Source organism: Arachis ipaensis, chromosome B06, assembly GCF_000816755.2.
Source record: "Arachis ipaensis cultivar K30076 chromosome B06, Araip1.1, whole genome shotgun sequence".
NCBI lineage: Eukaryota > Viridiplantae > Streptophyta > Magnoliopsida > Fabales > Fabaceae > Arachis > Arachis ipaensis.
Window position 1 is genome coordinate 4,619,830 of NC_029790.2, and position 12,694 is coordinate 4,632,523.

Here is a 12,694-nt window from a genome sequence, read left to right on the forward strand (position 1 = left end):
CTATATGTGGTAGTAATGCCATACCCATGTAGAAAGACAGCAACAATGTCTACTCTTAGATGATTGATTTAGTGGTTGAAAGTTTCACAACTGAATTAAAAATAGCAACAGCAATCAAGTAGCACAGGTTCCCATGAAGTGCATTAAGTGCATTAAGTGACCAAGGAAGTGAATCATAGGCCCCGGGACTACTCTAGATTCACTAAGCCTAGATTAGGGACAACCTTGTTTGCATTTCTAATAGATTCACTAGGGACAACCAAATCTAATATCTAATAATTAGTAGGAATTATAAAGCAGGCTATCTACTGTGTCCTTTCTATGTATAGTGCATGCAAATACATATTATTTATGTTATCAATTTATATTCAAATTCTGTATAATATAAATATAAATTACAAATTCTATAAGCAACTTACCAAGTGTAACCTCGCTTCTGGAAAGGTGGTGCCTCCTGCAGTGTGAAGAGAAGTACCTCGAGTCGATTTCCTGGCAGTTGTATTTCTCGCCTGTAATTGTCTATAGGCATCAGTGTTCCAACGTCTCATCAATTCACCAAGAACTTCTGGTGGGATCCAATATGGACGGGCACCTTTTTTGCGAATGGCATGGAGCATACCTCGCAAGCGCTTGGCAGCCCTAAACCTCCAAGCTTGATAGATATCATCCTCTTCCGTATCAATAATGTCAAAGCATTTCTATTTTAAAAAAATCATTGGAATAAAATTTAGCCTCTGAACAGATACAAATTTATTTTGCTGACAAATAAATAACAAGTAATGCTGAGTTTAACAAGTAATAATAATCTAAAGATATCAGAATTCTCTCTAATAGCAAAATTATGTAAAATATTAGGATAAAACGAAAAACAATAATGAGGTTTAGATAATACAATCATGTAGTGAAAATCATCTAAATATGCTGATCTTTTTTCTAGTTCGAGTTGAGTGCCTAGTTTCATCTAAGACAATGTTGAAAAAATTAAGGTAATAATTAAATTAAAGAAAGCTATTAATTTAGATTGTGGACATGATCCTTCAGAGCTCAAAAGCCACAACTTTAGGTCTATGGTACAATTATATATAAGCCATCAATTTAAAGGACAAGAATACGACTAATCTATAGTACTTTTGGTTTACTTTGTAATCATAATTTAAGCTAAATCTAAAGATAATTTAAGCTTTATCTTGCAACTAGTTTCAATTTGCAATGCACAGTTGCACATATACACACACACTTGCTCTCTCTCATAAGTCACTTTTAGTCATAAATTAGGGAAAAGCAAGCAAGCAGACAGACAGCTACGCTCTCTCAACACTAACACCACACTCAAACACATCCACACACCCTCTCTCTCTCTCTCTATCTCTCTCTCATACCACACAGAAAATAATTAAAAAAAAAAGTAAAACAGAGAAGCATAATAATAGATATGCATAACTTTGTACACAACTACACATGATTGGGCTAGTCACAAGTTTAATAGTACTATTGTCGAGAATCCAATGGGTGTCATGTTTGATGTTTGTGCAGATTTAAATTCAAATCAAAGGTTTGCACATGGATGGCAGCAGGGGTAAACTTCAACAATATTAGGCTTTAATAATCAAATGAAGCAGAAGAGAGTTTATTAAAAAGACTTTAAAGTATTAATATCACTATACACCCCTTTCCACTTATGTTAGTTTCATTAACTCATTCATTAGTACTTCACGCAAAGACTTAAAAGTAGAAGCAAAAACAACCAACACTTGCAGTTGCAGGGATGTCCAGAAAAATACACCTTTGAAATCAATTATCTCACAGCAGATACAGATTAGAATGCTGATAAGAGGAACAACTTAAATTCAGGAAACCAAAATAAACAAAAAATATAATAAGAACAATTGAATTAATTAAGTCATTAACACAGTAATAAGTTAATAACATTACAACAAAAAATACATAAAACAAGGTAGATAAAATTTACCCTCCACTCAGTCCACCATATTTTCCGAATATCATCATCTGCCTCATCAAAACTCAGCCAAGGCTTGTTGTAGTTTTCCTTAAAAACCTGAGAAATACGCTTCAATCCAAGCTTAGGTGGGTGCCAACTACATCAAAAACCAAAAAAATGATAATGACATATTACTTAGTAAAAATGAGACATGCTATTCATAAAATTTAAAGCAAATAACAAACCATTTGGCACCATCATATCTAAGCTTTGGAGCACTTGTGCTGGAGTGACCAGTGGCAGTGGATGTTCCTTGACCCTGAGCATCTTGGGTACTATTAGATGTGGTTTGTCTTTCCCCACAAGATCCTGGTCGACTGGGAGCTACAATAGCTGGATCACTCTGCACACCATGTGAGGCAGTATTGGAAGGTTCATTGGCTTGTTGAGTGCATAATCTTGGCACACCCGGAGTAGGCATCATTTGTATCTGAGGCTCCTGATGGGAAGGGGTAGTAGTAGCAATAGATGGCGGTCTCCCATTGGTTGGAGCAGTCGTGTCGGATGATGACCCAACGAGAGAGTATGGATCCGCATGCAAGTCAAGGGGCTGACCAGTAGAAAGCCTAGGCCTCCCCTTTCGGCCTCGGCCACGGCCACGGCCACGGCCGCGATCTCCGTCTCTACCAACCATATCCTGTACACATTAAAATAAGCAAGTTATTATCCATACTAGTTAAAGTAAAATGTAATTAAAGTAAAATTAGCTAGTAGTGTCATCAGCTAGTAGTAAAATACTTTTGCGGATTTGAATTCAGTAAATAGTAGGAAGAGTAGGAAGAGTAGGAAGGAAAATGCATGGGAAGGAAGAGTAGGAAGATGAGAGGAAAATGCATGCTTCAAAGTAAAATAAGCTAGCTCATTGAAGCAGCAGCAGCAAGAGGAGTATTAGCAAATATGCAATTAAAGTAAAATAAGCTAGTAGTGTCATCAGCTAGTAGTAAAAATTAGCGTGTTTTGGGAGATATGCCACAAATGAGTGAAATTGGGTAAAGAATATAGCAGAAGTAGATTTTTCTTTAATAAAAAAAAAGTGAAATTGGGTAAAGAATAAAAATTGTAATTTAATTTAGAAAAATGTCGAAAAATGCATGCTTCAAAGTTTAAAGGAATCAATGACTGAGAGTTCTTAAAGTCAAGGTTCAAGAGTCTTAAAAGTAAATTAACAAATTTGCAAACTAAGAATTTACAACTAAAACCTCAATCCGAGAATTCTGAACTTCCATCATCGTCAATGTAAGCATCATCGTCATCATAGTTCTCAATGTCATCGTCCTCCTCATTATTTACGTTAGGAACCTGGAGGTCAACTACTTGAAGTTGTATCATATCAACATCTCCTGACGTAGATGCTAATGATGGTGGAAACTCGGTTTCTGAAATGATCCTAGCATGTGGAGGCTCATCATTCTGATACACCTCGGTTTCAGATTCATTTTGTGCCTCCTCCATTATTTTTCGTGGTTTACATGTAATCACAACCTTCCAATTAGACTTACAGCCTTGTGGATATGGCATATAATACACTTGTCTAGCTTTTTGCGCAAGGATGAATGGATCGTAACTCCCATATCTCCTAGTGGATAATACTTCAATTATTTTGTAGTCTTTGTGTCTACGCGTTCCCCGAGGCCTAGTAGGGTCATACCACTCACAATAAAACAAGGTGGCTCTTAAACTAACAAGACTTGGATATTCAACAATCAAAATCTCTTTAAGAGTGCCGTACCAATCAGATGCATCATTCCCTCCATCACCTTTAACATATATGCCTGTATTATCTGTCTTCTTTCCAGTTGCATGCTCAGGAGTATGAAATCTATACCCATTAACCTTGAACATACCTACACTCATCGCCCTAGTTTTTGGCCCGAATGCTAAACTCAATAAATAAGGACAAGTTATGCCATTACTGGGATTTTTTACCTGATTTTGTCAAACAAAATATAGTATTTAGAAAAACAAGATTTACTTTGACATATTTTGATACAGTCAACAAAATGTAAAAACTTACATGCTCACTGAACCATGATGGAAAGTTGGATAAAGAATTATTGCTCCCATGGATCTGCTCGTATTGACTTCTAAATGTATCGACTTCAGGACAATTCAACAAGATATGTAAATGAGCGGCTTTCATTTCCATACTAGTTAACCATCTGTCTTTGTTGGCTCCCCCAGCAATACCCGGTTGATCAAAAATAGAAAGGGTAGGCTCAGATGAACTTACACCACCATCATCATTCCGATTCGGCCTTGTTCTCTTAGACATGACATGTGGCTCAAAGTAATAAGAACAATAACTTGATGTCTCTCTAGCCAGGTATGCTTGACAAATTGAACCCTCTACTCTAGCCCGATTCTTCACTGATCTCTTATACGTGCCTATTTCACGCTCAAAGGGATACATCCACCTATATTGAGCTGGTCCACAAACACGTGCCTCATATGCCAAGTGAACTGGTAGATGCTCCATTACGTCGAAAAAAGTTGGTGGAAAAATTCTTTCTAACTTGCACAAAATAACAGGAATATTAACTTCCATTTGTACAAGATCGCTAACCCGAAGAGTAGATGAACAAAGGTACCTAAAATATTGACTTATTTCGGTCAACGGTTTCCACACGTGGTCTGGTAACTCTTTGAAGGCTAACGGAAGCAAACACTCCATAAATACATGACAATCATGAGTTTTCATCCCAAACAATTTTCCTCCTTTGACATCGACACACTTTTGTAAATTTGAAACATATCCATCTGGCATTTTCAACTCTTGTACCCATTTACAAACATTTTTTCGTTGTTGGAGTGTCAAGACATAGTTGCCCTTAGGCTTTGCCCAATGACCTTCGCGTACCTGCACCAAATTCAAATATGGTCGCTTACAAAGCACAGCCATGTCTAACCTTGCCTTTTCATTGTCTTTTGTTCTTTCAGTATCCATAACGGTATTCATTATGTTATCAAAAAAATTCTTCTCAATATGCATTAGATCCAAACAATGACGAACCAAATGATCTTTTCGCCGGTGGTGGTGTCGGACGGAGGCGGTGTTGAAGAGAAAGCGTTTTTAGTAATAAAAATACCTAGCTTGAATTTGGGGAAGACATGCGTTTCTGAACTTTGGAAGCAGGAGTTGAGAAAATGTGTTTTTAGTGATAAAAATTGATGGCCTGTTTGTCGATTTTATTCAAATTTATCGACGGCAAAGGTGTCGATATTTTAAATAATAAAATAGACGACAAAATCGTCGATTTTAATATAAAAAAACAACACATATAGCGTCTATTATATAGATTAAATTTAGACCTTTCATTCCATTTTAGAAAGTAATCTAGATCGTTCAAATTTATCGACAGCAGGGTTGTCGATATTTAAAATAATAAAATATACGACACGTTCGTCAATTTTAATATAAAAAAACAACACACGTGGCGTCTATTATATAGATTAAATTTAGAACATGAAAGGTTCATAAACCAAATTAGGAAAATAAATAAACTAGAATTCTAGAATAAATAAAAGTAGAAGAGAAACTAAATTAAAAGAACATTGAACCTGAACCAAAGGGAAATTGAAAGAAGAAATCCTAAATCCTAAAACCTAGAGAGAGGAGAGAGCCTCTCTCTCTAGAAACTACATCTAAAACCTAAATTGTGAATGAATGAGAAGTGTATGAGTTCTCTCTTGTGTTTTCCCCATTCTGCATCTCTTATTCTGTGTTTTTCGGGCTTGGAACTGGACCAAAAGGAGCCCAGAAATTGCCCCCAGTGCTTTCTGCAACTTTCTGCACGTGGCGCATGTCACGCGTACGCGTCAGTCATGCGTATGCGTCAGTCACACGTATGTGTCGCTTGGCTTCTGCGCTAGGCACGCGTACGCGTCGCCCATGCGTGCGCGTCGCTGCTAGCTCCTCAAAACTTCATTTTTCGCGTTCCTTCCACTTTTGCATGTTTCCTTTCCATCCTCTAAGCCATTCCTGCCCTATAAAGCCTGAAATTACTCAACACACAGATCACGACATCGAATGATAATAAAGAATAATTAAAATTGACAGTTTAAAGGCCTAGGAAACATGTTTTCAATTATATCACAGAATTAGGAAGGAATTGTAAAATCATGCAAATTATATGAATAAGTGAGCAAAGAATTGATAAAAACCACTCAAATTAGCACAAGATAAACCATAAAATAGTGGTTTATCAACAGATCCTTTGCTATGAAGGATTTGGGTCCTGTAAAGAAAATCTGTTGAGTTAAGTATATAACTAATCTTAATTGATGATGACAAACATTATTTTATTGGGTCAAATACCCAATTAGTTTTGATCAGTTTAATCTAAGTGATGCAGGCCCAAATGATTAGTGCAGCCCAATTCAAATGGAACAAAGATACAGAAGCTGCTGATGTATACAAAGTACACAAACCAAGCCCAAAAGAAATAACAAAGAAATCACATGGGTTGAGAGGTAAGTGAAGCAAATCCAGCCCAAGATGCATCATTTAAGTGGAAGCCATCCAAAGCCATCATTCACAAGTTTACTTCGGTCAGAAACATAAAGAAAGAGAAGAAAGCTTATTCCTGGTTCATTCACCAGAGAAGAAAGAAATAAAAGGTAAATCACAAAAGCAAATGTCTAATCACCCAAATCAAAATGAGCTAAGCTTAGTCAGAAGTTAAAGGTGATTTATTTTCTTCACTCATTCTCTAACTTTCTGCGACACCATTTTGGGACAAATAGAGAAAGAAATCTCTCATCTATGCTGCTGTAAATCAATGGTCCACAAAGTTACTTGGAACCAAAGCACATTCTTAATGATGTGGATTTGGGGCTTACCACTGAACAATAATCCTGGGCTGCTCAGTTGTCCTCGGTCAAGTAAGAAAATCAGAATTGAAATACCTAATTTAGGGGTTGATTGAGGAAAGTGAAGTGATGAATTATCAAAGTTCAAAGTCCAAGAAGTTGACCTAGGAAGAAACCCTATCTGTGATCTTACACAAGGTACAAATAAGAAAATTTTCATTTTCTGAAGACAATGAGAGAGAACCATATTTTAAGTTTGTTTTGAAGAGCTTCTCTGTGAAGACTTCATCAATTTTGGACAGTATTTTCTAAGTAAAAGAAACATTTCGCCAAGATGAAGAACTCAATCAGAGTCAGCTGAATCCAGTTCAACTTATAGCGATAGAGGCTGTTATTGCATTAATCTCCTTCGTGTTTTACAGTTTGTAATTTATTTTCAATGTATATCTTTTTGTAATTTCTTGAGAGGTAAAAGGCTGAAATAAAGGAATCAAGAAAAAGCCTATGAGTGATAAAAGGCTGAGTGAAACACTTAAGAGAAAAGCCTAGAGTAATTTCAGATTTCTTTAGGTTATTTCTCATGTCTTATGTCTTGTACCTGTGAGGTTCCCCTTTTTAAGTTGGGTTAGCACTTAGAATGAAGAGTTAGGTATTAGCATAACAAGTCAAGTTAGATTAGAACTTGAGAGAAAAAGGATTGTGTGAATCCTAAGACATTGGTGTATGTAATACTTTAACTATAGTAGAAATTCCATCACTGTTGTGGTGGAGACTGGATTTAGGTTACATTGCACAAGGCAAATGAACCAGGATACATGCCTGTGTTATTTTTCTTCTCCTTCTCTGAGTTCTGTTTTCTGATATTTATGAGACAAAACGGAATTGTCTCATAAAATTTCCGCTGCACAGTTCAAACAGATTCGAACTGAAAGTTTGTAATTAAAGGGTTAATTTCAGCAAAGTAAAAGAAGGCCATAGATTCAACCCCCTTCTCTAAGCCTTCTATAACCTTCAATTGGTATCTAGAGCCAAAGTCTCAAGAATCAAGCTTCACAACTTGGAACAAAGGTCCAATGGCAAACAACTTGGGCACAACCACAGTTGCCTACACTCTAACAGAAGGCCAGTCAAACAACAGGCCTCCCTTCTTCAACGGGAAGAACTATGCCTACTTGAAAGAAAGGATGCAAATCTTCATTCAATCTATTAACTACAATATATGTAAGATTGTTGTGAGCGGCCCCAAAATTCTAACAAAGACAAGAGTTGATGGAGTAGTGACTCCAAAAGAATAAACTGAATGGAATGACAACGACAAGAAGAAAGTAGAGCTGAACGCTAAAGCCATCAACCTTCTACATTGTGTTATCAGCTTTGAGGAGTATCGAAATGTGTCAAGATGCAAGACGGCCAAAGAAATCTGGGAGAAACTCACACATAACAAACACTAGTGAGAAAAATTCTATGGGTTTGATGAAATGTTTAAGGGAAAGGAGTATGAGATGTTCAACATGAAGGATGGAGAAAGTATTGATGAAATGTTTGAGAGATTTTCAATCATAATAAACAGCCTTGATGCTATGGATTTAACTCACACAGAACAAACACTAGTGAAAAAAATTCTTAGAAGCCTCACAAAAGAATGGGAAACAAAAGCAACTGTCCTAGCCGAGAGTAATAACCTAAGTCCCATAACCTATGATGAGCTGAGAGGGAAACTTCTTGCCTATGAAACCACACACACAAGCCAAGACTCAAAGAAAAAGGGAATAGCTATTAAATCAAAAAGTTGAACAAAAAAAAGTGAGTCTAGTGACAGTTTTCAGATGATGAACTTGTGTTTTTTGCTAGGAGACTTAGAAGGCTAATGAGGAACAAAGAAAAGTACAAGGGTTTAAGCTCAAAGGAGTACAAGAAAGACATGAGCAAAGTGATTTGTCACAACTGCAAGGAGGCTGGACATCTCAAATACAACTGTCTAAAACCCAAGAAGGAAGTCAAAGGAAAGAAAGAAAAGAAAAGAGTGCTCATGACATCTTGGGAAGATCTTGAGAACGATTCAGACGAAGAAGAAGACTCCGAATGCGAAGCTCAAATCTACTTCATGGCTGGAGAGGATCAACTTAATGAGGTAAATGACTATGACCTGTCCATAGATGATTTACATGTTATCATAGATGATCTCACCCTCAATTCAGAAAAACAGCTGAACAAATACAATAAATACAAATCTGAGAAAGAAATGTTGAAAGCTAAAAATAATTTTTTGAAAGAAAAGGTGAATGAAACCGAATGTGCTTTGGATATTATTGAAGAAAATAGATTTCTGAAATCTAAACTTGAGAAACTAAAAGGAAAGCACATTATGGATCCTTCTCAAGAGCTTATTGCTGAAAATGAAAGATTAAATGAAATGGTTAAAAGATTAAATAGTGATTTAGCAAAATTTGCTCAAAGTTCAAGCAACTTGGACAAATTACTTGCAAACCAAAGACCATTGTTTGAAAAATCTGGTTTAGGATATGTGATAAAAGATAATGCAGTTTTTTATAGCTCTTCCACAAATTTCATGACCTCTTCTTCGAAAATAAAGTCTATAATCAACAAATCTGGTTTGGGACACGTTCCCAACTATGAAGAAAAATTTGAAAAATACTATTATGATAAAACTGTATCATCTTCAAGAACCGAACCTATATCAAACAAGTTGGGTCTGGGCTATGTCTCAAATAATAAGGTTGCTTTCAAAATTCCACAATTTCACAAAAGAACCTCTTATTCAAGACGTCCATATAATTTCAAAAATTCTGATTTGAATGGTCTTGCAAAAAGAAACAAAAACAACAAAAATAAGTTTGTCATGAGAAATGATCATTTTTCAAAAATAAAAAAATCTCATTCTTTTAATCATTTCCAGCATAAAAATTTAAATCAATTTCAGCAACATGTTTCAGAAAATCATTGCCTTAATTATAAGAAAACTGGTCACTCTTACTTACAATGCTTCATTGAAAAAAAAAAGGTAGAAAACCAAACTTACAATGTTATTTGTGACTTTAATGTACTTGGACAACTAAGGTGGATTAACTTCAAAGGATCCAAATTAATTTGGATACCTTAAGGTTGCTTGAAATTTTATGCAAATTTGCCTAACATCCAAGAATAAGAAAGATATGTGGTACTTGGATAGTGGATGTTCGAGGCACATGACTGGAAGGTCAACTTTCTTCATCAAACTAAACAAGTATGATGGAGGTTTTGTGACCTTTGGAGATGATGAAAAAGGTAAAATTGTTGCTGTTGAAAAAGTAGGTAACAATCACTCTACTTTCATTGATGATGCCTTTTTGGTTAATGGTTTGAGGTATAATCTTTTGAGCATAAGTCAATTGTATAATTTGGTTATTTGGTGATTTTTAAAAGGTTGGAATGTTGTGTTGTAAGTAAAAAGGCCAATGATGTATTGTTTATTGCTAAGCATTGTGATAATATATATGGACTTACTCTTGATGAACTAAAGGATCAAAATGTATCTTGTTTTCACTCTAAAGAATTTGAAAAGTGGCTATGGCACAAGAGATTGGCTCATGCTAGTATGTTTCAAATAAATAAGCTTGTCAAGAAAGGATTAGTGAGAGGTCTTCCTTTGATAAAATTTGACAAAGACATCACTTGTGATGCTTGTCAAATGAGAAAACAAACAAAGAGTTCATTTAAATCAAAGGAAGACATCTCTACTAAAAGATCACTTGAATTACTACATATTGATTTATTTGGTCCAACAAGAGCCCAAAACTTAGGTGGTAAACATTATGGGTTAGTGATTGTGGATTACTACACAAGGTTTGGGTAGATTTTATTTCTTGCACACAAAAATGAAGCATTTTCGGATTTTGAAATTTTTAGCAAGAAAACTCAAAATGAAAAGAAGGGTAGAATATAAAATTTCTATAATACCCTTACTCTTCTTTTTCTTCCAAACTAAACCCTAACCCTAATTCCTAAATTACCAACACACACTCCCCCCAAATCAGAGAAGAGAAGTAAAGAGAGTGGATGAGAGAAAGAAGGAAGAGCAGAAAGGAAGAAAAGAAGGAAGAGGGCCGGCGAGGTTGGGAGCCGTCGTCGCCGTCGTTGTCGCGGATCAGGTAGGGAGAGGGAGAAGGAGATCGAAACAGGGAATGGGGGAAGGAGAAAGGAAGAGGCACGAGAGAGGAGGTGCTGTCCCGTCGTCCTCGCCGTCGCCCCTGGAGGCTGTCCCTGCCGCTGGAAGGGGAGCTTTGTTGTTGCCGTCGTGGTTGTAGGTATGGGGCTTTGAAGAGAGAGAGAGGAACTCACAGAGGAGAGAGAAACATAATGGTTAGAGAGAGGAGAGTCTCGCGAGGAGGGGGAGCTGGTACGCCTCTGCCGTTGTTGTAGGCTGCAGCACCGCACCTCTGGTCGCCGGGAACCGCGCTGACGTCGCCGGAAGCCACCGCCGGAAACTCTGCAAGTTGCCCTAGCTCAACTTTGCTTCTGCCTGTTCTGTCCTTGCCGGTGGGGGTCACCGGAGCTGCTAATGCTCCATCGTCTTATTTCCTTTGGTAAGACTAATCTTGTTCTACCTTGTCTTGCTCTAAAGCTCTATTATTGACTCTGTCCTATCTTGATTCCCTTTCTACCTTTGCTCTTGTTGGATTCGCTGCCATTTTTACTGTGGTTGTCCCATGTTGTTGCTACTAGGACTGCCAGTGATGATGCTGTCATTGCTCCATTGATTTGTGTGTATATTGGTAAGAATGAAACTTATGTTGTTGCAGCAGCAATTTTCTGCTGACCCGGTCCGAAATTCGTGCTCTTTCATTCCATTCTATTTCAACCTTTTTCAACTTTTATTTTGGAACTCCCGGTTTGGTTTCTTCAGTCCCTTGGGACCAATTTGTGAGTAGGCTTTACATTTATAATTATTTAGCTTTGCATCTATAATTATTTTAATATACAGTGCTTTGAACTTATAGTTATACTTACAAAGATTATTATTAAAGGTTTTAAATTAGATTGAATAATCGATTTATTAGAACTAAATATTTATCTTTGTTAAGCTCATATTAATATGCACATGAGACTATATGTTTATATGAGACTATATGCACGTTTGATGAAGTTTTATATTATTTTGAAACATTTAATTTTACTCGAATATGTATTTTTGAGGAATTGAAGTATTCGTTAGTACTCACTAATTTTAAAATTGTGAATTATGTTTAAAATACCTTAAGATTGAGAAAATATGATTAAAAAAAGATTTGGATGAGAAAGTATTATTTGATTTGATTTGATATCTTATATGTTTGAAAGATTGAATAAATTGTTATATTAAAAAAAATATGTTTTGAATTGGTTAGGGAGGCTCGTATTAGAAAATCGTAGTTAACGGTGGTTATGACGTTAATCTAGATGCATCTGGCTCAGACATCAGCTAGCAGGGGCGTTGCTAGCCTAACGTGTAGGCCACACGTTGGATCTGTTATTCCGTACAGATACACGAGAGGAAAGGGGTACCTTTAGAGGTGGAGCCGCCCAAGCGTGGACTATTTGATTTGATTTCTGTATGAGAACTCCCTTATTGATTCACTCATTCACATAAATTATTACTTTCTAACTAAAATTATTTTTATAATAATGTTTATATGGTCTCATGTGAATTATAGATGTATTGTCTAGTCACTGGGTTGCAAAACTCACTCCGTTTTTTTTTCTAAAAATATTTTTTCAGGAATAAATATTTGATTATGTGAGCTTTTCTATTCAAGATTAATGATCTGCAACGGGTATCTATTATTTGTTGAGTTCTTAGATGTCATCTGCTCCATATGTCACAGACATGATCCATCTATATTTTATTTT

At 36.2% G+C, this 12,694-nt stretch overlaps 1 protein-coding gene across 1 annotated transcript; it reads right to left on the reverse strand.

Moving 5' to 3' along the window:
* LOC107646284 lies at window positions 405-2,638 on the reverse strand. Its single transcript, XM_021105394.1, has 3 exons — window positions 2,185-2,638; window positions 1,970-2,096; window positions 405-698 (listed from the first exon to the last, which is right to left on the reverse strand). Exons 1-3 carry the CDS (start codon window positions 2,631-2,633, stop codon window positions 405-407), a joined length of 870 nt encoding a protein of 289 aa, XP_020961053.1. The 5' UTR covers window positions 2,634-2,638.